General features: G+C 32.6%; 1 protein-coding gene across 2 annotated transcripts; it reads left to right on the forward strand.

Annotated features, from left to right (window-relative positions):
- The first annotated feature begins 9,644 nt into the window (after positions 1-9,644).
- Positions 9,645-23,871, forward strand: LOC139498571 (BTB/POZ domain-containing protein 6-like). 2 transcript variants are annotated; one of them, XM_071287014.1, is made up of 3 exons: positions 9,645-9,764; positions 14,745-15,026; positions 22,707-23,871. In XM_071287014.1, the coding sequence occupies exons 2-3, from the start codon at positions 14,755-14,757 to the stop codon at positions 23,848-23,850; spliced, it is 1,416 nt and encodes a 471-aa protein (XP_071143115.1). In that variant the 5' UTR covers positions 9,645-9,764; positions 14,745-14,754; the 3' UTR covers positions 23,851-23,871. The 2 variants fall into 2 exon arrangements, with proteins under 2 accessions (XP_071143115.1, XP_071143116.1); XM_071287015.1 differs by having other exon boundaries at positions 9,722-9,743.
- Positions 23,872-25,766: the final 1,895 nt, after the last annotated feature.

A 25,766-nucleotide genomic window follows, 5' to 3' on the forward strand; every position in this document is an offset into this window, starting at 1 on the left:
GAAATCCAGATATACATGAAGGCAAGTTCAGCAAGAGATTTGATGTCAAAACTGGAATAAAACAAGGCTATCACCGTTTCTTTTCCTCTTGCCAATAGACTACAAATGGGAGAAAAAATCCTTCTCTCATCTTCCAAGCTCTTTCAAGACTTAAAAGATTCATCAGCTTCTGACTGAGGAGAACTATGAACATCAGATGGTTTGACAAAGAAATAAATGAAAACCTATGAAAAAGAGCTGACCAAGAAATTGACATCCAAATCGAAAAAAGAAAATGAGTATGGACATACTTCGCACTGCAAAAACCAACAAACAGCATAACAAGGAGGGCACTTAAATGAAACCCTCAAGGAAAACGAAACAGAGGAAGACTAAGAAACACCTGGCTCAGGGACCCAATTTTTTTATTATTAAATAATGTGCAATCTTTCAATTGTTAAGTCGACAAACAAGAACGACTGACAACGACGTAATGAAAATAATTGGTTATGAAAACACTGTCCGCTTGACAAATAACTTTACGGAATCAATATGTTTGATCCTTTTTATGTGACTTATCAAGGACATTTCGATATAATAATATCATCTTGTAAATTTAAAGTAAGTTTTTTTAAAGTCTGTTCGACATTTTCCCCCTCTCATAACTTCTTTTACTGCTATTTATACTAAATATCACAATCAGCATAATACGTACTAGCAAACCAAAATTGATAAGTCAAGATTTTTGTTTTCGTTTATTGTTTTAAGCATAAATCAGGCCGTTGTTATTCTCCTTTGAATTTTATGACACTTTTTTGGCATGCAAGTGCATTTAAGATCTAACTATACGGTATAGGTGAAAAACTTCATACTACCCGATATCACTATACGGTGCATGGATTCGATAGGATCTATATATATGTTACCGATTGACACTCAATACAATGGATTGTACAGTTGTGTACTGCAACTTTGAATCTGTTAAACCTTTTTGCATATTATGCAGTATCGATAGTCGGTAATAGGTTTGAGAAGGTAGTCCTCGTCCTTTGTTATCTGTAACATTGTTATCTAGTACAAAATCCCTGCGAAATTAGGATTTGCAGATTATATTTAACCTTTCGTACTAGTGTACTGAATTTAGATGTTAAATTGTGATTGGGATAAAAAAGAAAAACTTTTTGTCTTTAAAAAATATACCATATATATAGTGTTCCTTTTGATTACTGGTAAGTTGGAATGTTGGATACCAACAACAACAAAAATAGATATTTTTATAAATTTGATATAAAACGACGAAAAAGTAAGATAATACATTATCAATTCATCATAATGCTTTAAAGCAACAGTTGGCTTTTCATGTGAGAAAACCAGACGATGTATTGTAAATAAACCTAAACATTTACAAGATAACATTGGGTGGTATGGTACGACTGCCAATAACACAACTATTGACCAGAGACCAAACTGACGAAGATTATATTGTATAATATATGTAACAATTTGACCTCCAACATGAAAACTTAATCCATATGGCAAAGCAAGCTATAAAAGACCCCAACATTACAAAATAGGTAAACAATTTAATCTCGAAATCACACGGCCTGAGAACCGATCTGCTGGTACTCACAGTAACTGAAAGCTAGTTCAAAGTTAAAAACAACAAATAACATAGTCATATATTCATAAAAAAAAATATCAATCACTACTAAACACCTAATAAATTTAGACCCCTACGAACATTTCCGTTCAAAAAACAATAGTCCTCTTTGTTTAGTATAGAGTTTCATGTGTGAAGCTGAAATAACAAGATCTAGATGCTGTTTTTGCTGTTCATATTAGAATCAATTAGGGATTATCCTGGGGTAAATTTCGACAATTTTTCTTTTATTAATCAACTTAATATCATCACTGTAAGTATATGTGCTGTTAAATTTATCAATCAAATCAAATTTAGATTTATTTATTTTTTTTTGCTTAAAATTCCCGTCTGGTTGACTCACATGTTGTATACCACACGTAAACAAGATAAAAAAAAGACTAGTCTAATTAGATGCATGGTATTTTTTTATTAGTTTTAGTACTCGTAGATCTGTACCTAGTGTCTTTTTGTTGTTGGGATGTACAAGTACCCGGCCACGTCAACTTGTATGTTTGTTCATCTGATGAGTTTAGCCTTTTTCAACTGATTTCTATAATTCGTTCGTATGTTCTACTGTTATACCACTGTCCCAGGTTAGGGGAGGGTTGGGATACCGCTAACATGTTTAATCCCACCACATTTTGTATGTGTGTGTCTGTCCCAAGTTACGAGCCTGTAATTCAGTGGTTTATGTGTTGCATATTTGTTTTTCGTTCAATTTTTGTACTTAAATAAGGCAGTTAGTTTTCTCGTTTGAATTGTTTAACATTGTCATTTCGGGGCCTTTTATAGCTGAATATGCGGTATAGGCTTTGCTCATTGTTGAAGGCAACAGTTGGCCGTACGGGTGGCCCTTAGTTGTTAATTTCTGTGTCAATTTGGTCTCTTGTGGAGAGCCATCTCATTGGCAATTATACCACATCATCTTTTTTTATGTTTAGGTTTTTTTCAAGTTTTTGAACCACGAAAAGGAGAGCGAAAATGTCCCCCCCATTCACTGCTGGCTTCACAGTAAGTTTTTTTTCTTCTAAAAATGAACAAAACTTTAAATTAATAATAAAATACATTTTGTAATAACTTAAACATTTCTATGCAGTACAGTTTTCTTCCGTCCATTCGGTCATGTTCAAATGAATGTTCAACAGTGATATCCAACTTTACAGAAATAAGGATACCCATATTAATTGTGGCTTACAAGTCCCACCATTTTCATTTCCTGGCGAAGGAAACTAAGGACGAACGATTTTCTCTCAAATTTCGCTAAGGACGAACGATTTTCTCTCAAATTTCGCTAAGGACGAACGATTTTCTCTCAAATTTCGCTAATGCTTCGCGTATATATACTTCGCCTTGAGAAATTCTTTATGAATCCAGATATCATAAAACGCTCTTTTTCGACTTTTCTGTATTTTATTAATACGTGGATTCATTTTATATTGTTTTGCAGTCAATATTTAAGTACAGTCTTTACAGAAAAAAAAAACACCCAAAAACTTCAATAACCTTGTCAAATTTTCATCGAACGTTAAAAAAATACACAACTTTGATAGACACATTTTTTTATTCCTTTTATTCACATATTTCTGTGTTTAAGTGGTGATAGATTAACTTGGGGTTTGGGGTTCAACATTACACATCTATACTGACAGCAGCAGCCGTATTCGAAATACAGTGTTCCACAGAACCTTGACGAATTTTATAATCTTTAAACACAATCATATAATATATAAACATTTTCACAGATTCATATTTGACACATATAATTTAAAATTACGTATAAAATGATATGTACACATTATCAATTTTCAAAATTAAGGCATTTTTAATTTTCAACATATAAGATATTTAAAATATTCTCTGTTAACATATAAGTACCAGTCACCCGTGAATAGACAATAAATCTGAACATGTTACATGTTTTTTTTAATCTTCATATCTTACTGAAAAACATGATAATTCAAAATAAGACAAATTCTAAATTAAGCAAACCTCTTTACAAACATTTGTTTTTGCATAAAACCAAAAGTTTAGAGAGTTAAAACATATATATTACGGGCAACAAAAATCAAAACTAGATTAACTAGTAAATAAATTCGTTCTTAAAATTTGTTTAACATATAAATGTTCCGTTGCTAACCCCTTTTACAATACAGGTATCAAAATTGTGATTTTCTGTCTCAATTATATGCATTAAAATTGGCCACTATTTTCAGCCTTCTATCTTTTGTATTTCTACGTTTTATCAGACATACGTCGCAATCATGTCTTCGGTTTTACTATTAACGTTTAAGGATTATACCTTTTGACCAATTCTTTAGTTTTGTGTATTACTATATTATATATACTTACTCTGGGCAAGGGATGTCTCAAAAAGTAAACACAAAATCCAAAGCAAAATTTTGAACTTCATTTTCTAACTCTCTAATTCATTTTAATTAATTCAAAAGATTCCGTGGTTAACAAAAGTCATAAAATTATAATAAAAGAAAAAAAAAAACATTAATCTTGATTTGCTGGACAACAGGTCTATTTTTAAACTGAGGTATCACATTATCAATCGAAAGGAATGGTACGGAACAATATTGAATCAACAATAATGTAACGTGTAACGTATACGTAAGTGTTAAATAACATAAGATTATTCAAACTAAACCAACTTAAAGTTGTTTTTTTTTAATTGGCAAGGAATCCTTTAAATAAAAAATGAAATTTTAATTAAAAATACCTTATCATAATATTTGAAATTGTCGGTCACAATATTGATCATATAAACCATCAGTTATAGATTCAACGATAGACAATTGCTTCTGTTGTTTTGTTGTTTTCCTCTTATAGTTGATGTGTTTCCCTCGGTTTTAGTTTAGAACCCGAATTTGTTTTCTCTCAATCGATTTATGACTTTCGAACAGTGGTGTATTACTGTTGCCTTATTTACATCATATGCTTTGACAATAGAATTGTTGGCAACCTGTTTTTTTTTATGGCCCCGCAACTCAGTTGTCGGTGCCATATAGTTTTACCCTTGTCCGTAATTCCGTCTTTCCGTCATTCCGTCATTCCGCAACAAACCATTATACGGAGTTTTTTTCTAAACCGGCCTTCAGATATTGGGCTGATTGTTGGTATGTGAGTTAACTATGATGAGTTACAGATCAAGTTTAAGTTTCGTTCTGCTCAACTAATTTTTGCCGACATTACGGGCTTTGGACTTTGAGAAATTGTTGAAAATCAGTTATACGGACTTTTTTTCTAAACGCCTTCAGATAGGAGGCTGATTTTTGGTATGTGAGTTGACTATGATGAGTTACAGATCAAGTTTAAGTTTCGTTCTGCTCCACTATTTTTTGCCGAAATTACGGGCTTTGGACTTTAAGAAATTGTTGAAAATCGCAGTTATACGGAGTTTTTTTCTAAACGCCTTCAGATATGAGGCTGATTTTCGGTATGTGAGTTAACTATGATGAGTTACAGATCAAGTTTAATTTTCGTTCTGCTCCACTAATTTTTGCCGAAATTACGGGCTTTGGACTTTGAGAAATTGTTGAAAATCACAGTTATACGGACTTTTTTTCTAAACGCCATCAGATATGAGGCTGATTTTCGGTATGTGAGTTAACTATGATGAGTTACAGATCAAGTTAAATTTTCGTTCTGCTCCATTATTTTTTGCCGAAATTAAGGGCTTTGGACTTTAAGAAATTGTTGAAAATCGCAGTTATACGGAGTTTTTTTCTAAACGCCTTCAGATATGAGGCTGTTTTCGGTATGTGAGTTAACTATGATGAGTTACAGATCAAGTATAATTTTCGTTCTGCTCCACTAATTTTTGCCGAAATTACGGGCTTTGGACTTTGAGAAATTGTTGAAAATCACAGTTATACGGACTTTTTTTCTAAACGCCATCAGATATGAGGCTGATTTTCGGTATGTGAGTTAACTATGATGACTTACAGATCAAGTTAAATTTTCGTTCTGCTCCATTATTTTTTGCTGAAATTACGGGCTTTGGTCTTTAAGAAATTGTTGAAAATCGCAGTTATACGTACGGAGTTTTTTTCTAAACGCCTTCAGATATGAGGCTGATTTTCGGTATGTGAGTTAACTATGATGAGTTACAGATCATGTTAAATTTTCGTTCTGCTCCACTAATTTTTGCCGAAATTACGGGCTTTGGACTTTAAGAAATTGATGAAAATCGCAGCTATACGGAGTTTTTTTCTAAACGCCTTCAGATATGAGGCTGATTTTCGGTATGTGAGTTAACTATGATGAGTTACAGATCAATTTTAATTTTCATTCTGCTCCACTAATTTTTGCCGAAATTACGGGCTTTGGACTTTGAGAAATTGTTGAAAATCACAGTTATACGGACTTTTTTTCTAAACGCCTTCAGATATTGGGCTGATTTTTGGTATGTGAGTTAACCATGATGAGTTATAGGTCCGCTCCGCTAACTTTCGCTGAAATTACGGGCTTTGGACTTCGATAAATTATTGAAAATTACAGTTATACGGATTATTTCTCTATTCCCCTCCAGATTTTGAGCTGATTTTTTATATGTGTGGCTACCATCATGTTTGTATCCACATGTGTTTATATTGAAATTGCAGATTTTTCAACTTTTGGGACGGTGCCATTCGTGTCGCTTTCACACATCTAGTTTAAGTACAGTTGGTGCTTTCTAAGCCATCTTTTCTTTTGCCTTCTTAAAACTATAGTTTAATAATACAATTATCCAATAATTATTTTTGTTTTGAATCGTCTAATGAGTTAATTCAATTTATGGACATTGGTGTTATTTTAAAGTTTCACATCTACACCACGCGAAAAAAAATCTTGAAAAAAGACTAGTATTAAAATTGTTTGTACTGTAATATAGGTGACCGTATTACTCATATTATTATATAATGTTTGTTTATTGGTATTGTAATTGTGCACTTTGTTGTGTGCTATAAATGTCTTATTATTAGTGGTACGTATTGTTTTGAAGTTTTAGTGCGTTTTGCGTACTATTGAAGAAAGATATCAGATAACAGTTTCACTTGTAATCTGTTACTTAATAAGGTCAAGGAATAGTTCAGGGTCGACCGATATTTTTGGCGTCAAACACTGCATGATATTCTTTAAGGTATTAACTATTTGTTGAAAATGTATGCGTGAAATGAAGTTGATAATGCGTTAACAAAACGATAAAACTGCATTCGTATATATATAGATACATATACGAATATGATATATGTTCAGAATTTGTTTTTAATAATGTATACTAATAAATGTTTGACGCGTTTTTTTAATATCACATATTATCACTGACTTCATTTTTGTTGTATTCATTGTTTCCAATTGGAGCTATGTCGTGTTAAAATGCTCAAAAACGTCCATGCAGTTTAATGTTGTTAACACCTTTCTTGGCATGATTGCGAAAAAGATAACTTATGTTTAATGTGCTATGTACTACAAGCATAGTATTATAGTTATTATACAGAAAATACAGAGTCATGAACCCACCAAACAATACCATGCATGATCGATGTATTAATTTACTTCATTTTAATGCATTTTAACAAAAAGTCGTTGAGCTACCAGAATGAGAGATCAATTGTTGTTTATAAGTTTGTGTGGGCGCATTGCATTTGTTCCATTTTTTTGGGGTACAAAATCAAATGTTTCATTTGCGGCAAAAGGTTATATATCATTTGTGCCTCTTGCAACACATAAAAACTTTATTTGCACCATTGCAAAGGTAACATTTAACCCAATAGTTTACATATTCATTGCTTTAAAGTGAATAAGATTTTTTCTAGAGTATTCCACCTGGGTAATTCAGTGATTTATAAATATAAGTACATACTCATTTCTTATAAAAAATATAGGCGTCACTTTAGTTTAAAATTATATGGTGTTCAAATGTTTTAGGGGTCAATTCTGATAGACTAACGGGCCGTATTTTTTCTGCCAATTGAATTGTTTCACATTTTTCATATCGTTGCCGTTTATAGCCGATTATACGGTATCGGTTTCCCTCCGTTTTGAAGGCCGTATTCACAGTTGCTAATAATGAGTCAATAATGGTGTGTGGTTCGTGAAAGGTGTTTCTTAGACTTCGGTTTTATGTATCTTTGATTTTCCAACCAATTAGCTTGATATATGGCATTTAGACTAACGTCCTATCAAAAATGACAACCAAAGACTTCAATATTAAGAACCTTGCATTTGTGGTACATTGTGTGATACCTTAAATGTTTTTGCACTGAAAATATCAACTTTTTTCATTATTTGGAGCTTCAAGAAAGCCCCTTTTTTGACTGCCATATATAGCATAAAATACTACTAATATATGTAGCAAACAAATTCAAGTATGTGAATTAAAGTCATAAGAAACCTCAAATAAAAAAAAAATAATGCATATGATTTTTATAACTCAATGGATAGTTTTCATTATAAAACTTATGTACATATACTTTTTTCTGAAAAAAATTCTTTAATTTATTCATATTTAGAAGAAGTTTACTTTATTTGAATAGCTTCCTTCCAGCAAGCAATTCCCCCGACATATTTTCCGTATGCAAGGTGACCTCAGTGTGACCCATCTCGTAAAAATCCGGTGACCACAATACGCATGGATGTCCTTAAAATAAACTGTTATCTGAATTTACATGTTAAACACGTGCTCAATTTCCATGCTTTTTTGTTTATTTTTCGTCAATTGTTGACAAACAGGTGACAATCGTAATACACGAACTTTAATTACCTGCCATCTTTTCACAACAATACTGACCGATTGAAAATAAAATTGACAATTATACGAAATTTGCACGAAAAAATTGATAAATTCGAGCACAGAAGACTAAGTTTATGATGTCTGTATGCATTGGTTCAAGAATTGGAAGAACATTATTTTTCACCGGTCACTCGTTTCTTATGACTTTAAAACAGAGACATGTTTTATATATTTTGATTTTAAGGAAAATGCCGCTTCCTTATGTCCAAATTAATAAAACATATATATATATATATCAACTGTTAGTAAAAATGACAAAAAAATCAATGATTCATATCCAGAAATCAACGCCACTTTGCTTATTTGAATATTATACTAAAGAAATCGGATATGGGTCACGGAAATTACATTAAAATGATAGGGAATTTTGAAAAAATGTCTGTTTTTATTTTAATTTAAGTGATAGACAGGTTGCCGGGACAGAAAATGAATATTCATAACAATATACACCATTTAAACGAAACATAATGACTGTTGTTGCAAAAATACAGGTTCCTGAGCTATTTTAAAAATCGAAGCGAGAGGCTTTTAATATTGCAGTGTAAAATACAGGTTAAAATGGCTGAAACGTCAAATTTGCAGACTTCGGGTTGAAAATTGGCTACTAAGGTCATTACGAAAACAGGTTGCCGGGGTGAAATTTGGAACTTGAATTTCCAAAGAATAAGCAAGTCCAAACCTTGTATGTGTAGTCGTTGAACTCTAGGTTCCCATGTAAAGTTAAAATGTCACTATTTCAAGAAGAATAAACTCACGAAGGCACGAAAAATTCACTAAATTCACGTTCATTGTTTTGATTTTGACCGCCTGACAACTTTACGGAAATATCAAAGTGATTGTAAATAAGGACTCTGTGACGGGCAACTTATAATATCCGTGTTTTAAAGATTTCAATGATTTTAATGATATCAAGCCAGTCCAGTTCAAACTACTATCACGTGGTACAATTCTCATTTACATATTATGAATATTAATTAGCAAAACCACTACTAATTTCTGGCTATGTACCTGTGACATCTGTACTGTAATCACTGAATCAATCAGTTAATACATATCATTACTAAATTGATTGATAATTACAGGTATTTGCATTTACTAAATTGTTTTGTAATTGCAGGTATTTACTTAATTGTTATGTTATTAGATGTAGTTCTTATTTTTGTCTATTTATAAAGTAACATTTATAATACACAAACGCTTAAACTATCGTTCCGGATAGTCGTCGCTCCAGTTACGGTTGCCGATCTGTATTTTACCACAACACGTTATGTTTCCGCTTTCCTTTGCTCGGTGTTCCCTTCAGTCCCAGGCTAAACATTCAGTGGTTAAACAGTGATATCAGTATATCAGCTTTTCATATCGGTAGAATAAGTTACAAATATACATAAGATACAACGAAATTCAATTGGCTTTTTCGATATCACACCTGCATTAACCAGAGACACCAATAATGGCAATACACCTTATCGCTATTCCCGGCTGACCCGTCCGCTTGAACTTTTGACGTCAACAACAATCACTTTTCCATTGTGGCGTCAGACATTTTGTTTTATGACGTCAAAATTTTACGGGAACCTGTGTGATTTCCAGCAATGGCGGACAAATAGCGATAAGGTGTATATTATCCAAGACTGAAACTTCCAAGAGCTTAAACCTTAGCCACCTTTGACTATACCAAATAATTATGAAGTCTTAAAAGGCTGTTTTACTTTTTGTCTGTGAGGTCGTAGGAAGGTGTTACAGGGGAAACAAAATGCATTTCAAGACGTCATAATTATTTAGAGCAAGAAGTCTGCTCAAGAGATAGCTGCGGTATCATAGCTCTTAGGTCCTTATGTAATTTTTTGACTATTTGCAGACCTTAGACCCACAAATAGTAAAAAATAACAAGGTCCAAGAGTTACGTTACTGCAGCTACTCAAGAGATTACATACATTTACACCGGGGTCGAATTTAAACTTTTTTGTGTACTGTGTTATATATCAGTATATGTTTCTGTTTGTAAGAGAGAGTTGTTCCCCTTTTGCCAGTATCTTGTATTTATGTTTGTGGCGTCAATCTTTGTCTGATTAAAATGTAGAAATGGAAGCTGATGTGTTTTTATGTGTCCGTATAAATCGCCTCCATCCGACCATGCTACCAGAGCTATTCCCCTAGTCTGTAATATGGTGGGGACCCTAAACCAACGATCTTGAATAATGATTTATACATATTTTGGAGTTTAATTTTTCATTGGATTTTGGATATTTTTACTTAAAAAGTTGACCAATTGTTCCTGATGGATCCTGTTATTCCGCCATGATGCTGATAACTTTTTATTGATTTTAAAAATTAAGCCGAACTTTTATTTTAGTACCAACATTTAAATTGCATTTTTGAAGAGAAGAACAGACTGTCTCGTCTCGTGTACGTACTGTCTTTGTGAATTATTTATGAATGTCTACATGTATTCCTTTTTAACCAGAAAGCATGTGAGATTTATCTCGTTGCATCAACATTATTTGATTTACGTAACATTTGGATCCGGTTTATATATTTATGCTATTTTCATTTGACATTATTCAATTTGTATCGGTCATAACTGTATCGCCATGCGTTCTAAAGTTCCGATTTCATCAAAAGAGCCATTTTTACTGTTTATTGATGTTGACCCAGATTTACCCGTCGAACTACACGTGTGATGTGTATTGCGTAATGTTGACTGTATTGCTGTTGTGTCCATTCCGCCGTAACCTATATTGACTCAATTACTGTTATAAAACTTAATTATATATACTATGAGTATGTTTTGGTGATATTAAACTGTATCGCCATGGTTTTGAAGAGTTCCAAGAAGACCTGTTTTAAAGAAAAGCTGATGAATTTATTCTGTACGAGAACCGCATGAGAACATTCTATTTTTAACCATGTTGATTTTATGAATCCAGATACTTTTCATGCTAATTTAGATCTACGTTATTTGTTTACTTTGAAATGAAGCTAATGTGAATGTGTTTATCATTTAGCGGTGTGATATTTATCATAAATAAAACCTTATTAAATTTAAGAGTTTAAGGTCTCTGATGATACTTTCAAATTTGTATTCAGCTATTTATAATGATATCAGTTTGTATTTGTCTAGTAGGAAATGCCATTAATGTGTGTGTATCACTGTAAGTGTTGTGTGAAAGTAATGGGTGCATAAGGTAATCCGAGGGAGGAGTCTGAGATGCCAGACTTTCGGTTTTACTGCGTAGATACGTTTGTTTTAAAATGGTTACTAGAGTGTCGAGAGATTAACTTTATTCATGTGAACTTTTAATTTTGGAAATTATTATAAATTTGTTTTTTTTTTCAACACATAATCATATTGACCATTGTAAAAATTTAGTAAATTTTTGTTTTGGGGGCAGGATGTTATATATCAGTATGCATGGTCAGATTATGTTTCTGTTTGTAAGAGAGAGTTGTTCCCCTTTTGCCAGTATCTTGTATTTATGTTTGTGGCGTCAATCTTTGTCTGATTAAAATGTAGAAATGGAAGCTGATGTGTTTTTATGTGTCCGTATATAATCGCCTCCATCCATGCTACCAGAGCTATTCTCCTAGTCTGTAATAACTGGCCAGCCGGACCAGTGGACTGAAAATCTACTGGTCCAGCTCCAAATCTACTGGTCCTGCACAAATGAAATTCATTTGACAAACACTAATATAAATGAGAGATGTTTACGTTTATGTTCATGATTTTCCCTTCCTTTGTTTCCTCTCCTTCATTCTCGTAGTTTTTTAGTGCTGTTCTGATTGTTCACTAGCAAGTACAGAATCTAACTTAAAATTTGAAGATCTCGTTACGAAAATACATTTCTTATCTAGGTCTGTCACTGCAAATTGTTCACATGACATACATAATACAATCCAGTATCGTTGATGAGTTTATTTACATTGCAATTAACTATATAATTAAACCATTTGCGTTTTTTTACCTATGATTTTTGATATTAATGTTTCTTTTTTTCAATTTCATAAACTTTAATTTTATTAAGATCTTCAATTTGAATGTCACTTATTTTTTTATTTTTTTGTCCGTCAATTTGACTCATTCCAAAAATGACCACATTTTGTGTTGTTGTGAAGGACGCTCAACCTCGATATTAATAAAAAAAACTTAATCAATTGTAATACTTGGTACCTCCAGTACTGTAAACTTGATTTCGCAGGTAAATTGTTTTGTAAAAAAAACGAAATTGCGATTCAATCAAGGATTTTATCAACAAATTTCTACTGGTCCTCCGGACCACCTGGTGACAAAATATACTGGTCCGACTTAAATTCTACTGGTCCCGGACCACTGGACCAGCGCTAATTTTGACCCCTGGCATACATGTAGCTATCCAATATAATTTTAACCGCTGTTTTGCCAGACAAGCTGGGGCCGTCATCTCGGACTAATGAATTTTATGTAAACAGAATGTCTCATAAAAACATTTTATTAGCATGATTAGGCTAATGATATATTAAGCTACTGCGCAAAGTTTCAAGAATTCCCAAGTGCCCACAAGAGATAAAATATTTATGATATTTTTAACTCATAACAAAAATATGTTACTACAGATTAAGGAAAAAAGAGTAGACAACTCATGAAAGTGTCTGTAATAACACATCGTCGCTGTTATGCAAAAACCTTGTATCTCAATTTTTTGCGGAAATCTTTTTATCGATTATTTAGGATTAAATAAGTATGTTCCACTGTATGCCAAACTATCTGATCTTCTAACCAATCATTAACCCGAATTCTGACATGTGACAAAAAAGTGTAGTCGGATTGGTGAGACATTTCGTTGGGCGAAAATATCGTATCTGAAAAGAAAAACTTGTGGCACGGCAGCTGGCATTACAACAGGTACAGTTTTGTCAATTGTAGGTTCTCAAAGCTAATATAGCATAGAAATAACGAAAAGCTTTGAAAAAAACAATATAGGTGCAGACATGTTTGCTCGTCTTGGTAATTGATTGGTTAAAAGATCAGATATTTTCGCATACAGTGGAACATACATATTTAATTCTAAATAATCGATAAAAAGATTTCAGTTTTTACTGCCTGGTGTAAAATTATCAAAACCTTAGATACGAGGTTTTTGCATAACAGCGACGACATGCATGTTATTTTCTCTAATAACTTATTTAAGTTAGACCCTTGACTGCTGTTGTTAGGGACAAAAATGTGTTTTAAACTGTTTTAACAATCATTGCGGAAGCAGGACAAATCGCCTTACTTTTTCACCAACACGCCCCACTTTTATAAAAATACCCCCAAACTGGTTTACCACCTCTAAACATGCTAAAGTAAAAGAAAAAAATCCTATACAACTGATATTTTTAAGTACAGATTACAGATTTTAATATAATACCTCAAACAGTACAACTTATGCTTATCTGTCACCAACATGGAGACTGATTCTAATACCTCCATCAGTACAACTAATATAAAAAAGAAGATGTGGTATGATTGCCAATGAGACAACTGTCCACAAGAGACCAAAATGACACATACATTAACAACTATAGGTCACCGTATGGCCTTCAACAATAAACAAAGCCCATACCGCATAATGTTTATCTGTATTTTTCAGGAACACCGCCATGGATACTGATTCTAATACCCCAACAGTACATGTACAACTTATGTTTATCTGTATTTTTCAGGAACACCACCATGGAGACTGATTCTAATACCCCAACAGTACATGTACAACTTATGTTTATCTGTATTTTTCAGGAACACCGCCATGGAGACTGATTCTAATACCTCCACCAGTACATGTACAACTTATGTTTATCTGTATTTTTCAGGAACACCACCATGGAGACTGATTCTAATACCCCACCAGTACATGTACAACTTATGTTTATCTGTATTTTTCAGGAACACCACCATGGAGACTGATTCTAATACCCCAACAGTACATGTACAACTTATGTTTATCTGTATTTTTCAGGAACACCACCATGGAGACTGATTCTAATACCCCAACAGTACATGTACAACTTATGTTTATCTGTATTTTTCAGGAACACCACCATGGAGACTGATTCTAATACCCCAACAGTACATGTACAACTTATGTTTATCTGTATTTTTCAGGAACACCGCCATGGAGACTGATTCTAATACCTCCACCAGTACATGTACAACTTATGTTTATCTGTATTTTTCAGGAACACCAACATGGAGACTGATTCTAATACCCCAACAGTACATGTACAACTTATGTTTATATGTATTTTTCAGGAACACCACCATGGAGACTGATTCTAATGCCTCCACCAGTACATGTACAACTTATGTTCATCTGTATTTTTCAGGAACACCACCATGGAGACTGATTCTAATACCTCCACCAGTACCTCCAGCAGTCGGAGGTCAATAGCTGAATGTGTAGGGGATATGTACCTCGATGAACATCTAGCAGATATTCACTTTTCCTTCCCTAAGGAGAAGTCAATACAACCAGTCCCAGCCCACAAAATGATTTTGGTAGCAAAGAGTCCAGTTTTCAAAGCAATGTTTTGTGGAGATCTGGCAGAAAAAGGTTCAACTATTAAAATAACTGATATCACAGCTAAGACCTTCAGACAAATGTTAAAGTAAGATTCAGTGATTTTTATAAGCTCATTTATATATATATATATGGTATACCTTTGTCCCTTGTCAACATGTTAGACAATAACTTAAAAGAGTTATCACTGTGTATCATCAGTACACCGGATATAGGTACTAACCAAGCGGGCATGATCGATTTTGACCTTACACGGTAACGAAAATCTTTGTTTTGCTTTATCAATATTCAATGTACATTTCGGCTCCCAAATAATTTTCGCATCGATATTTTCCTATTCATAAAAGAACTTTGATATTCTAATAAGAACAATTAACTTGTACATGCGCAAATAGTTGTGAATGTCAACACCAACTTTCAATTTCGATACAGTTGTTGAGATATTTACATGTTTTATCTGAAAGAAATCTAATACAGGGCAAAAGTAATAGTTACCTGTCATAAAACTACCTGCGATTACTCATTCCTTGAAACTTTTTGGGTAATAAACGAGTATGAAAATAAAGTTTTTGTGTACGGTGTACAACAACTTAACTATGCACTGTACATAAGGATTTATGTGGTCAGCTAAACACTGTACACAACGCTTCTTTTGGGATAAAATATCGAAAAATAACATATGTATGAAAGATTTCAATGCCAATTATTGAAACAGCTATACTTTAACTTATTACACAAACACATTGACCTTCTATCAGAAAAAGAGTTGCAATGAATATAGAATTATATTGGATGAGACGAGGGCCAACTTCTTTTACAAGTATTTGCACATGCTTTTAGTAATCCCTCTTGTTTTAGGAATAATGAGACATCTCTAATCATCAATCTACGATCAAATCATTTCTTAAAACAGCAATTATGTTTAGATTAAAGTACACATTGATATTTTAAGAACAAAACAAAAAAAGAATTTTCGTTACCGTGTAAGATCAAAATCGCTCACGCCCGCTTGGTTAGTATCAATATCCACTGTACGATGATACACAGTGGTTATAGGGTTTTATTCATTAAGAACGGGGAATTTTCAAGTTTTCAGACAATAATTCAATTTCCCATCACTTTGCGTCCGTCGTCCTGCGTCGTTAACTTTTACAAAAATCATCTCCGCTGAAACTACTGGGCCAAATTAAACCAAACTTGGCCACAATCACCATTGGGGTATCTAGTTTAAAAAATGTGTCCGGTGACCTAGCCAACTAACAAAAATGGCCGCCACATCTAAAAATAGAACATAGGGGTAAAATGCAGCTTTTGGCTTATAACTCAATAACCAAAGCATTTAGAGCAAATCTGACTGGGTAAAATTGTTTATCAGGTCAAAATCTATCTGTCCTGAAATTTTCAGATGAATCGGACAACCTGTTGTTGGGTTGCTGCCCCTGAATTGGTAATTTTAAGGAAATTTTGCTGTTTTTGGTTATTATCTTGAACATTATTATAGATAGAGATAAACTGTAAACAGCAATAATGTTCAGCAAATTAAGATTTACAAATAAGTCAACATGACTGAAATGGTCAGTTGATCCGACCCCTTTAGGAGTTATTGCCCTTTATAGTCAATTTTTAACCATGTTTCGTAAATCTTATTAATCTTTTACAGAAATCTTCTTCTCTGAAACTACTGGGCCAAATTAATCCAAACTTGGCCACAATCATCTTTGTGGTATTTAGATTTAAAAATGTGTCCGGTGACTCGGTCTACCAACCAAGATGGCCATCACGGCTAAAATAGAACATAGGGGTAAAATGCAGTTTTTGGGTTATAACTCAAAAACCAAAGCATTTTGAGCAAATCTGACACGGTGTAAAATTGTTAATCAGGTCAAGATCTATCTGCCCTGAAATTTACAGACCAATTGGACAACCCTTTGTTGGGTTGTTGCCCCTGAATTGGTAATTTTAAGGACATTTTGCTGTTTTTGGTTATTATCTTGAATATTATTATAGATAGAGATAAACTGTGAACAGCAATAATGTACAGCAAAGTAAGACCTGAAAAGAAGTCAACATGACCAAAATGGTCAATTGAACCCCTAAGGAGTTATTGCCCTTTATATAGTCATTTTTTTTAACAATTTTCAAGAAATTTGTAAAATTTTACTAACATTTTCCACTGTAACTACTGGGCCAAGTTCATTATAGATAGAGATAATTGTAAGCAGCAAGAATGTTCAGTAAAGTAAGATCTACAAACACATCACCATCACCAAACCACAATTTTGTCTTGAATCCATCTGTGTCCTTTGTTTAATATTCACATAGACCAAGGTGAGCGACACAGGCTCTTTAGAGCCTCTAGTTATACGGCCTTATACGTCCGTCAAAATTTTGACGGGACGTATTATGGTATACAAATGTCCAGTGTCCGTCTGTCTGTCTGTCCGGCGTAAACATTTCACACCGTCACTTGAGAACGACTTATCCAAAAATCATGAAACTTAATATAGTTGTTTCTTATGATTGTCAAATGATCTGTATACTTTTTGGTGAAAAAAAATTAAAACTTTTTGAGTTACGGCACTTTGTAACTAAAACAGGGGGTGTTTTTATACGCCCGTCAAAATTTTGACGGGACGTATTATGGTATACAAATGTCCAGTGTCCGTCTGTCTGTCTGTCCGTCTGTCTGTCCAGCGTAAACATGTCGCACTGTAACTTGAGAACAACTTATCTAAATTTCATGAAACTTAATATAGTAGTTTTTTATGATGGTCAAATGATCTGTATACTTTTTGGTGAAAATAAGATTTAAACTTTTTGAGTTACAGCACTTTGTAACTAAAACAGGGGTGTGTTTTTTTTCACATGTCGCACCGTATCTCAAAAACGATTCTTGATTATTGCTTAAAACTTTACACACTTCTTAGTTATATTAATCTTAATATCTGTATACTTTTTGGTGATGATTCAAAATTTCATTTTTGAGTTATTGAGTATTTTGTAAAAAAGGGGGAGGGTTTTTTTACATATCGCGCCGTATCTATAAACGATTTATGATTATTGCTTAAAACTTTACACACTTCTTTGTTATATTAATCTAAAGATCTGTATACTTTTTGGTGATGATTCAAAATTTCTTTTTTGAGTTATTGAGTATTTTGTAAAAAAGGGGGAGGGGGTTTTTACATGTCGTGCTGTATCTCAAAAACGATTTATGATTATTGCTTAAAACTTTACACACTTCTTTGTTATATTAATCTAAAGATCTGTATACTTTTTGGTGATGACTCAAAATTTTATTTTTGAGTTATTGAGTATTTGTAAAAAAAAAAGGGAGGTTTTTTTTTTTACATGTCACGCTGTATCTCAAAAACAATTTATGATTATTGCTTGCAACTGTACACACTTCTTTGTTATATTAATCTAAAGATCTGTATACTTTTTGGTTTGATTCAAAATTTTATTTTAGTGATATTTGTAAAAAAAAAAAGGGTTTGGGGGGGGGGGGGGGGGGTTCACATGTCCTGCCGTGTCTCAAAATCAATAAATGGTAATTGCTTAAAACCTTCTCAGAAATTATTTATGATTATTGCATTAAACTTCCACACAAGACGTAGGGCGTATCATGCGCTCATGGTGCAGCTGTTTATTTTCACATGTCGCACTGTATCTCAAAAATGATTTTTGATTATTGCTTAAAACTTTATACACTTCTTAGTTATATTAATCTTAAGATCTGTATACTTTTTGGTGATGATTCAAAATTTCATTTTTGAGTTATTGAGTAATTTATGAAAAAGGGGGAGGGTTTTTTTTCCATGTCGCGCCGTATCTTCAAAATGACTTATGGTTATTGCTTGACACACTTCTTTGTTATATCAATCTTAAGATCTGTATACCTTTTGGTGATGATTCAAAATTTTATTTTTGAGTTATTGAGTATTTTGTAAAAAAGGGGGAGGGTTTTTTTTTACATGTCACGCCGTACCTCAAAAACAATTTATGATTATTGCTTTAAACTTTACACACTTCTTTGTTATATTAATCTAAAGATCTGTATACGTTTTGGTTTTGATTCAAAATTTTATTTTAGGATATTTAGTTTTTTGTAAAAAAAAAAAAAGATGGGGGGGGGGGGGGGGTTCACATGTCCCGCCGTATCTGAAAACCAATATATGGTTATTGCTAAAAACTTTCTCGGAAACTATTTATGATTATTGCATTAAACTTCCACACCAGACGTCGAGCGTATCATGCGCTCATGGCGCAGCTGTTTATTTATAAATTTTGGACTTTTTGTATCCAATCTACATGATCTATGGGATTTTATTCATAAAAAAGGGGTGTTTCAGTTAACAAAAAAATCAAAAGTGTTTTGAGCAGTGTTAATTAATGGTTTGTATCTATCAAAATAAACTCCCTTTGATTTTTCTGACATTGAAGTTTGTTTTTTTAGAAGACGAGGCCTGGAGGGGCATATCATGCACTCATGGCAGTGGCAGGTCCAACAATTTAAGGTTGGGATTCCCAAACAAATATAAAGGGGATGGGGCTATTAACACATTACTTGCCTTACAATATTTTTGGTTTTAATACAATGGGAGACAAACTAAATCATAACTGATATTATTCTATATTTCTTGAATATGAAAATAAGAAAATGTGGTATGATCAGGCATGGGGTAATCATAATCAGCTGTAATCGATTACATTTTGCAGTGTAATCCTATGTAATCAGTAATCATGCCATTTCTGATTACAAGTAATCACAAGTAATCGAAATGTAATTGATTGCATTGCAAAAAACAGGTGTAATCATGATTACTTTTAGATTACTTACTGATTACAAATCTTGTATATATACATGATATATATATGTTGTGTACAAGATGTAAGTTTGTACAAATTATAATTTGTACAGGGTTTTTGTACAAGTTATAAGTTTTTCGACACATACCTACTTGCACCAGGTGATAAAGGTTTATCTTCTAACATGAACTAGTTTAATGTTTTAAATTCAAATTTATATACTTCAACCTCACATTTAGTGCTAGTCTCCTTGTCCTCAAACTGGAAATGAGGATACCTGAATGGTTTAAATTCTTATTTTATTTTTCTTCTTATACCATATTCGTACCCGTAAAAAGTCTTTTTGTGGTCTTATAATGTTTTTTGTATTAATGCCCAGTATTAGAAGGTATGATGAAGTTGTGAAAACATGACCGAAATCTGCGACACAAAAGACTGTGTGCTTGCATCATCCATTAATGTTAAGCAGTTCCTAAAACACTGATAACTTGTACAAAAAATCTGTACAAATTATAATTTGTACAACATTACAACTTGTACACAACATATATATAAGAAAACAGTTTTTGATAGACAATTTGAAAATAAAAAAATGTAAAGCATGAATGAAAAATCATGAAACTATTTATATATTCACTATGATCATGATGATGGGACTTTGTTTAATGTGATAAATTGTATCATCTATAAAACAAATTTTTTATTACCAAGTGTTTTATTTTATTAACAGTTTACTAAAAGAATTTACCTTTCCAATGTTTCGTTTTGAGATTGAGCTCTTATGATACAAGTAAAGCATTTTTTGTTCCTTGATTCAACTCTTCTGATATTAACTCCAATTTCATATAAGTTTGCCCAATATTTTGATAAAACTACATTAAAATTCAAATGCAGAAAACTTTAGTTCCAATTTGACTTTGATGGTCGACATAAATGCATGAGCCCATTTAATTCAAAATGAAATTTTAAACCAGATTTCATTTTTTGACAATTTGAATAAATTTTGTTTTCCATTATTATTATGATATGTGCTTTCTAATTACACCAAGTAGTAAAAAAAATTAAACAAATAATGACAATTAACCACTTATAACTTTATTGATATCGCAATTAAAACAATAAAATTTCAATACCCAAGCTCACCTATTGTTTGTTAAAAAAAGTGCTAGTAGTGATTAACACCTGTAAAAACATTTATTGATTTGTCAATTATGTCCCCACAGACAATAAAGCTATACTTAATCAATTTTCATTATTTGTTCCTTTTTTTTGTGAATTGGACAGTTACATTAAATTTGTAGAAAAAACAAAGTTATATCTTTTACATAAAGAAAGGACATGCGTCTATACTATAGCTTTGTTATCAAATTACACATATTACACTGTACTTGTCTAATTTTTTTTAAAAATAAGATGAGTAAATTAACATAAAAAAATCAGTGAAGGATAAAAATCTTAATTCAAATAGTGGTGGGTAGGTCAAAACTACTGGAAGTTTTGTTTAATTAACATAGATTTTATATATCGTTTTTGGTCAATCAATTTTTCCCAAATTAAGTTAAGAGGTGGGTAGGGGGATCTGTAAAAGAACTATATGAATTAAGTTTTTTATCCTAGATTAAACTTTGGATATCGTCCCTAAGGCTTTAAAGAAAATTACCAAAACTAGCTTTTTCATGAGGATAAAAAGTTATAAAAAAATTCTTTGATATTCCAATATACAATGTAATCATAAGTAATCCAAAGTAATCATGATTACATTAAAGAAAAGTAATCTAATGTAATTGATTACATTTAAAATAATGTGTAATTGTAATGTAATTGATTACATTTTATTAGCAAAGTAATTGTAATTTAATAGATTACATTTTAAAGTAATCGACCCCATCCCTGGGTATGATTGCCAATTAGATAACTATCCACCAGAGACCAAATGCAGTAAATTTAAGCTGGCATTCATCTTCAGATGACTTGTTATTTATTAACAAAAAGGTTGACAACTTGAACTCTCCTACATTTAGTATGAATCGATTTCTATGTTTAACCAGTTTTTGTCAAATTTAATTAATTATACAACCATTTAATTATCTAGTGCTTATCCAGAATTTCTGAATTTTTGTGCTTTTGAGGCACTTGTACTTAACAAAATTATTAACTTCTGAAGGTGACAGAAGATGTTTTGTTATAGGTACCAGATTAAGCACTATAATTAGAATTTATGCATGACTAGTACTTGTTCTGTATATGGACCTTAAATATTATGAAATTCCTTAAAACAATCTTTGCAAATGGTTGATCTTTATAGCATATGAAGATGTTGTATGATCATGATGATTGCCATATAGATAACTATCAACCAGAGACCAAATGACATAGATTCTAACAACTATAAGATTACTATACATGTATGACTTTCAGCAACGAACAAAGACTATACTGCATAGCAACCCATAAAGGACCATTACATTACAAGTTACAAAATAATTCAAAAGTGAATTGCCTTCTTTAAAGTGAGACTGAATTATTCCTAAATTAAGTTTTAATGAATATTTGAATTTCAGGTTGATAATTAGGCAGGGTTTAACATCAATATCTAGATACCGTCAACACACGCAGCACACCGGTGGTTGCCACTGGTTCTGTTAAATATCACTTTTTCTGGTGTTGAGTGAATCACAAGTAGTAGTGAATTTGTTCACTGTGTGCACTATATCCATTTAATATAATGTTAGTAATATTGTTAATGATATATATGCTTCGGCAAAATGAATTAAACAAACTCTTACTACAGTTATTATAGCTATATAGCCTACCTGTATATGTATATACATTACTTTTCTAAAGTTTGCTAAAACACAAGTTTAAAGCACAATGAGGCAATGAGGTTACTGTAAATAATCAAAAAATGTCAGAAATATTGTTATAAATATAAAATGATAATGGTGTTTTATCTTTACAGACATGTTTACACTGATAAATTGTTTATAAATGCAGATACTGTGGGTGCTCTCCTACATGCTTCACAGAAATATCAGCTGGAAAGTTTGACGAATGATTGTGAAAGTTATCTCCGTCAAAACCTGAGTCTTCACAATGCATGCACCATTTTACAACAAGCTGCTGACTTTGCTCTATTTGAATTGGCTAGTTCATCCCACAATTTTTTGTGCAAACACGCAACAGATATCATCAGTAGTGAAGATTTCCTAAATCTTTCCAAGGAGAATCTTAAAAAGATTCTTGAATGTGATGGGTTCTGTACTGATGAAATTCTTATATTTAATGGAATGATGAAGTGGGTCGATGCTAAAATCGAGGAAGAAGTTTGGACTTGCGATCCTTTAGAAAAAAGAAATTCTCAAAACTCTAAGAAACGTAAAGCTGAAAGGGAAGTTGAAGATAGACGCAGAGAGATATTAGGAGATATATTATATCAGATTCGTTTTCTAGACATGAGTATTGAGGACTTTACAGAAGTAGTTATCCCGAGTAAAATACTGACAGAGAAGGAACAATTAACTTTTCTAAGAATCATGTCTAGTAACTCAACAAGCAAGCATTGCCCAGATCTACCAGACGTATTTCTTACAAATAGCCGTTATGATTCAAAAGTCATTACACTTAGAGATGTGGTTGAAAAACTTCCACATAGACCAATATTGGCTGCATTGCCTAAACACTTACGAAACTGTTTACGGATTCACTTACATTCCGCTAAACCTTTCAAAATAAATGCACTGAACATATTACCACAAAAGAGACGAGAGCAAGATTCTCCTGTTAAACTAGCATCAGTATTCTGTCAGATAAAGGGAACAAGTTTTGGTAAGAAGTATTGTCTTGACTTTTCTGAATATTCCAACAGTTATATATCAGTTGAAAAACAAGTGAAAGGTGATACTGTTGTCATAATAGAGGTTGTTATTACAGAAAATGACGGTCTAATGACTAACAGAATGGAGACAGACTGGGAGGAATTAGAATCTGAAGTCCCCGAAGATAAAGAAAAATGGATCAAAAAAGAAATCTCTAGTTCTCAGGATGTTAAGATTGCATGTGAAGGAGTTGATATTGTAGATGATATCATTTTATATCCTTGTTAATCAAAATACATATTTTCAGAAGTTTTGATTTTTTTTTTATCCCAATAATATTATCATCTTGCACAATTGGACATCGCTTATACATATTCTTCATCTTAAACATCTGTTAAAAAAAAGTGAATTATGAAGCCATTTTTTGCCAGGGGAAACATAAATCAAAAGTAAGGGGAGCCTCCTTTGATTAAAATGTATCTGTCCAAAAAAGGAGGATAATGTTGGTATGTGACAACAATTTCATAAAAAGGGATAACTATATCCACCACACTCTAGTAGTAGGAGTTACATGTATATTACAATTGCATTTTAAAAGGTCTATTTGTCCACCAAATATTGTTGATGCATTTTTCTCAGAATCTTATTTATTTGGTCAGCAGCTTTAAATCACTTGATGAGTTGTTACATTTGGAGACTCTTTTCTTTCAGATTCCTACTTCCTGTTGGAAATTTGGATTGAGATTTTGATCATATTTTGAGGGAATGAATTAGTTTTTTTTTTGAAAAAAAGTCGGGGGGGGGGGGGTAAAAAAGAAATTGGTAGGGAGGGGGAGGGACATTTTTTTGAGATTTCAAAAATGAAAAAAGGAAATTTCTTCAAATATTTTTTTTGGGGAAAAAAAAGGGTGGGGGATTTTACATTTTTGGGGAAAGGGGGTTAATTCTCAACAGCATAGTGTATAGCACAAAAAAAAAGGAGGGGGGGGGGGTCAATTCTCATCAGCATAGTGTATTACACAATAGCAAAAAAGTTAACATTATTCAAATCATATAACCAATTCTAAGTTCTTTGACTACAGTTATTCTGTGTCAAATCCCAATATAGACCTTTATTTCTTATGCAGCAAAAATACAGCAATCTGATTGGTTGACTACCCCGGTGTAAATAACACCCCACCCTTGTTCACCCGGGGATAAATAAAATTTTGCCAAAATTTAAAAAAAAAATGAAATTTTGCCCAAATTTAAAAAAAAATAAAATTTTGCCAAAATAAAAAATTAAAATTAAAATAAAAATAATAATAAGAAAATTAGAAAAAAAAAAGAAAAAATTAAAAACTTAAAAATTTATTATTATTATTTTATTTATTTTTTTTGAAAACTCAAAAAATCACAACAATTTTCTGAATTTTTCCAAAATTAAAGTAAAAAAGTATTTGACAATGTGCAACAACATGGACATTGAAAAAATGTTACGCTGAAAATTTTTCTTTACCATTTTTACAATTTTACATCCTGGTTTCAAAATGAGTAAAGGAATTGTTCATTAGAAATAAATTCGTTATCTTGGTGTAATCAGGGGTGTACGAAATTTTACACCGTTGTTGAAAATTCATACACCCATTCGGCTGCGCCTCAGGGTGTATGAATTTTCAACAACGGTGTAAAATTCTGTACACCCCTGATTACACCAAGATAACTAATAGTATCAAGCGCGAATATTGTACCCATTTTTACCCCAACTGTTCAGACTTAGACCTCTGCGGTGATATCCAGCTGCGCTAGGCAAAGCAATTTATTGGGGCCGAGTTGTTGTTATGTGTGCTTTTTGGGGGATGAGTTGTCATGGGTGCCTTATTGGGGATGAGTGTCATGTGTGCCTTTTTAGGGACGCGTTGTCTTGTGCTCCTTTTTGGGGATGAGTTGTCATGTGTGCCTTTTTTGGGGTTGAGTTGTCATGTGTGCCGTTTTGGGGATGAGTTGTCATGTGTGCATTTTTGGGGATGAGTTGTCATGTGTGCCTTTTATTGGGATGAGTTGTTATGTGTGCCGTTTTGGGAATGAGTTGTCATGTGTGCCTTTTTGGTGATGAGTTGTTATGTGTGCCTTTTTGGGGATGAGTTGTCTTGTGCTCCTTTTTGGGGATGAGTTGTCATGTGTGCCTTTTTGGGGATGAGTTGTCTTATGCTCCTTTTTGGGGA

This window comes from Mytilus edulis, chromosome 12 (assembly GCF_963676685.1).
Source record: "Mytilus edulis chromosome 12, xbMytEdul2.2, whole genome shotgun sequence".
NCBI classification, from domain to species: domain Eukaryota; kingdom Metazoa; phylum Mollusca; class Bivalvia; order Mytilida; family Mytilidae; genus Mytilus; species Mytilus edulis.

Bases quoted from the DNA above. Each gene is read 5' to 3' on its own strand.
- LOC139498571 (XM_071287014.1), top strand. From the start codon at position 14,755: ATGGAGACTGATTCTAATACCTCCACCAGTACCTCCAGCAGTCGGAGG. The intron at 15,027-22,706 runs GTAAGATTCAGT...TTATCTTTACAG, and splicing joins ACCTTCAGACAAATGTTAAA to ACATGTTTACACTGATAAAT.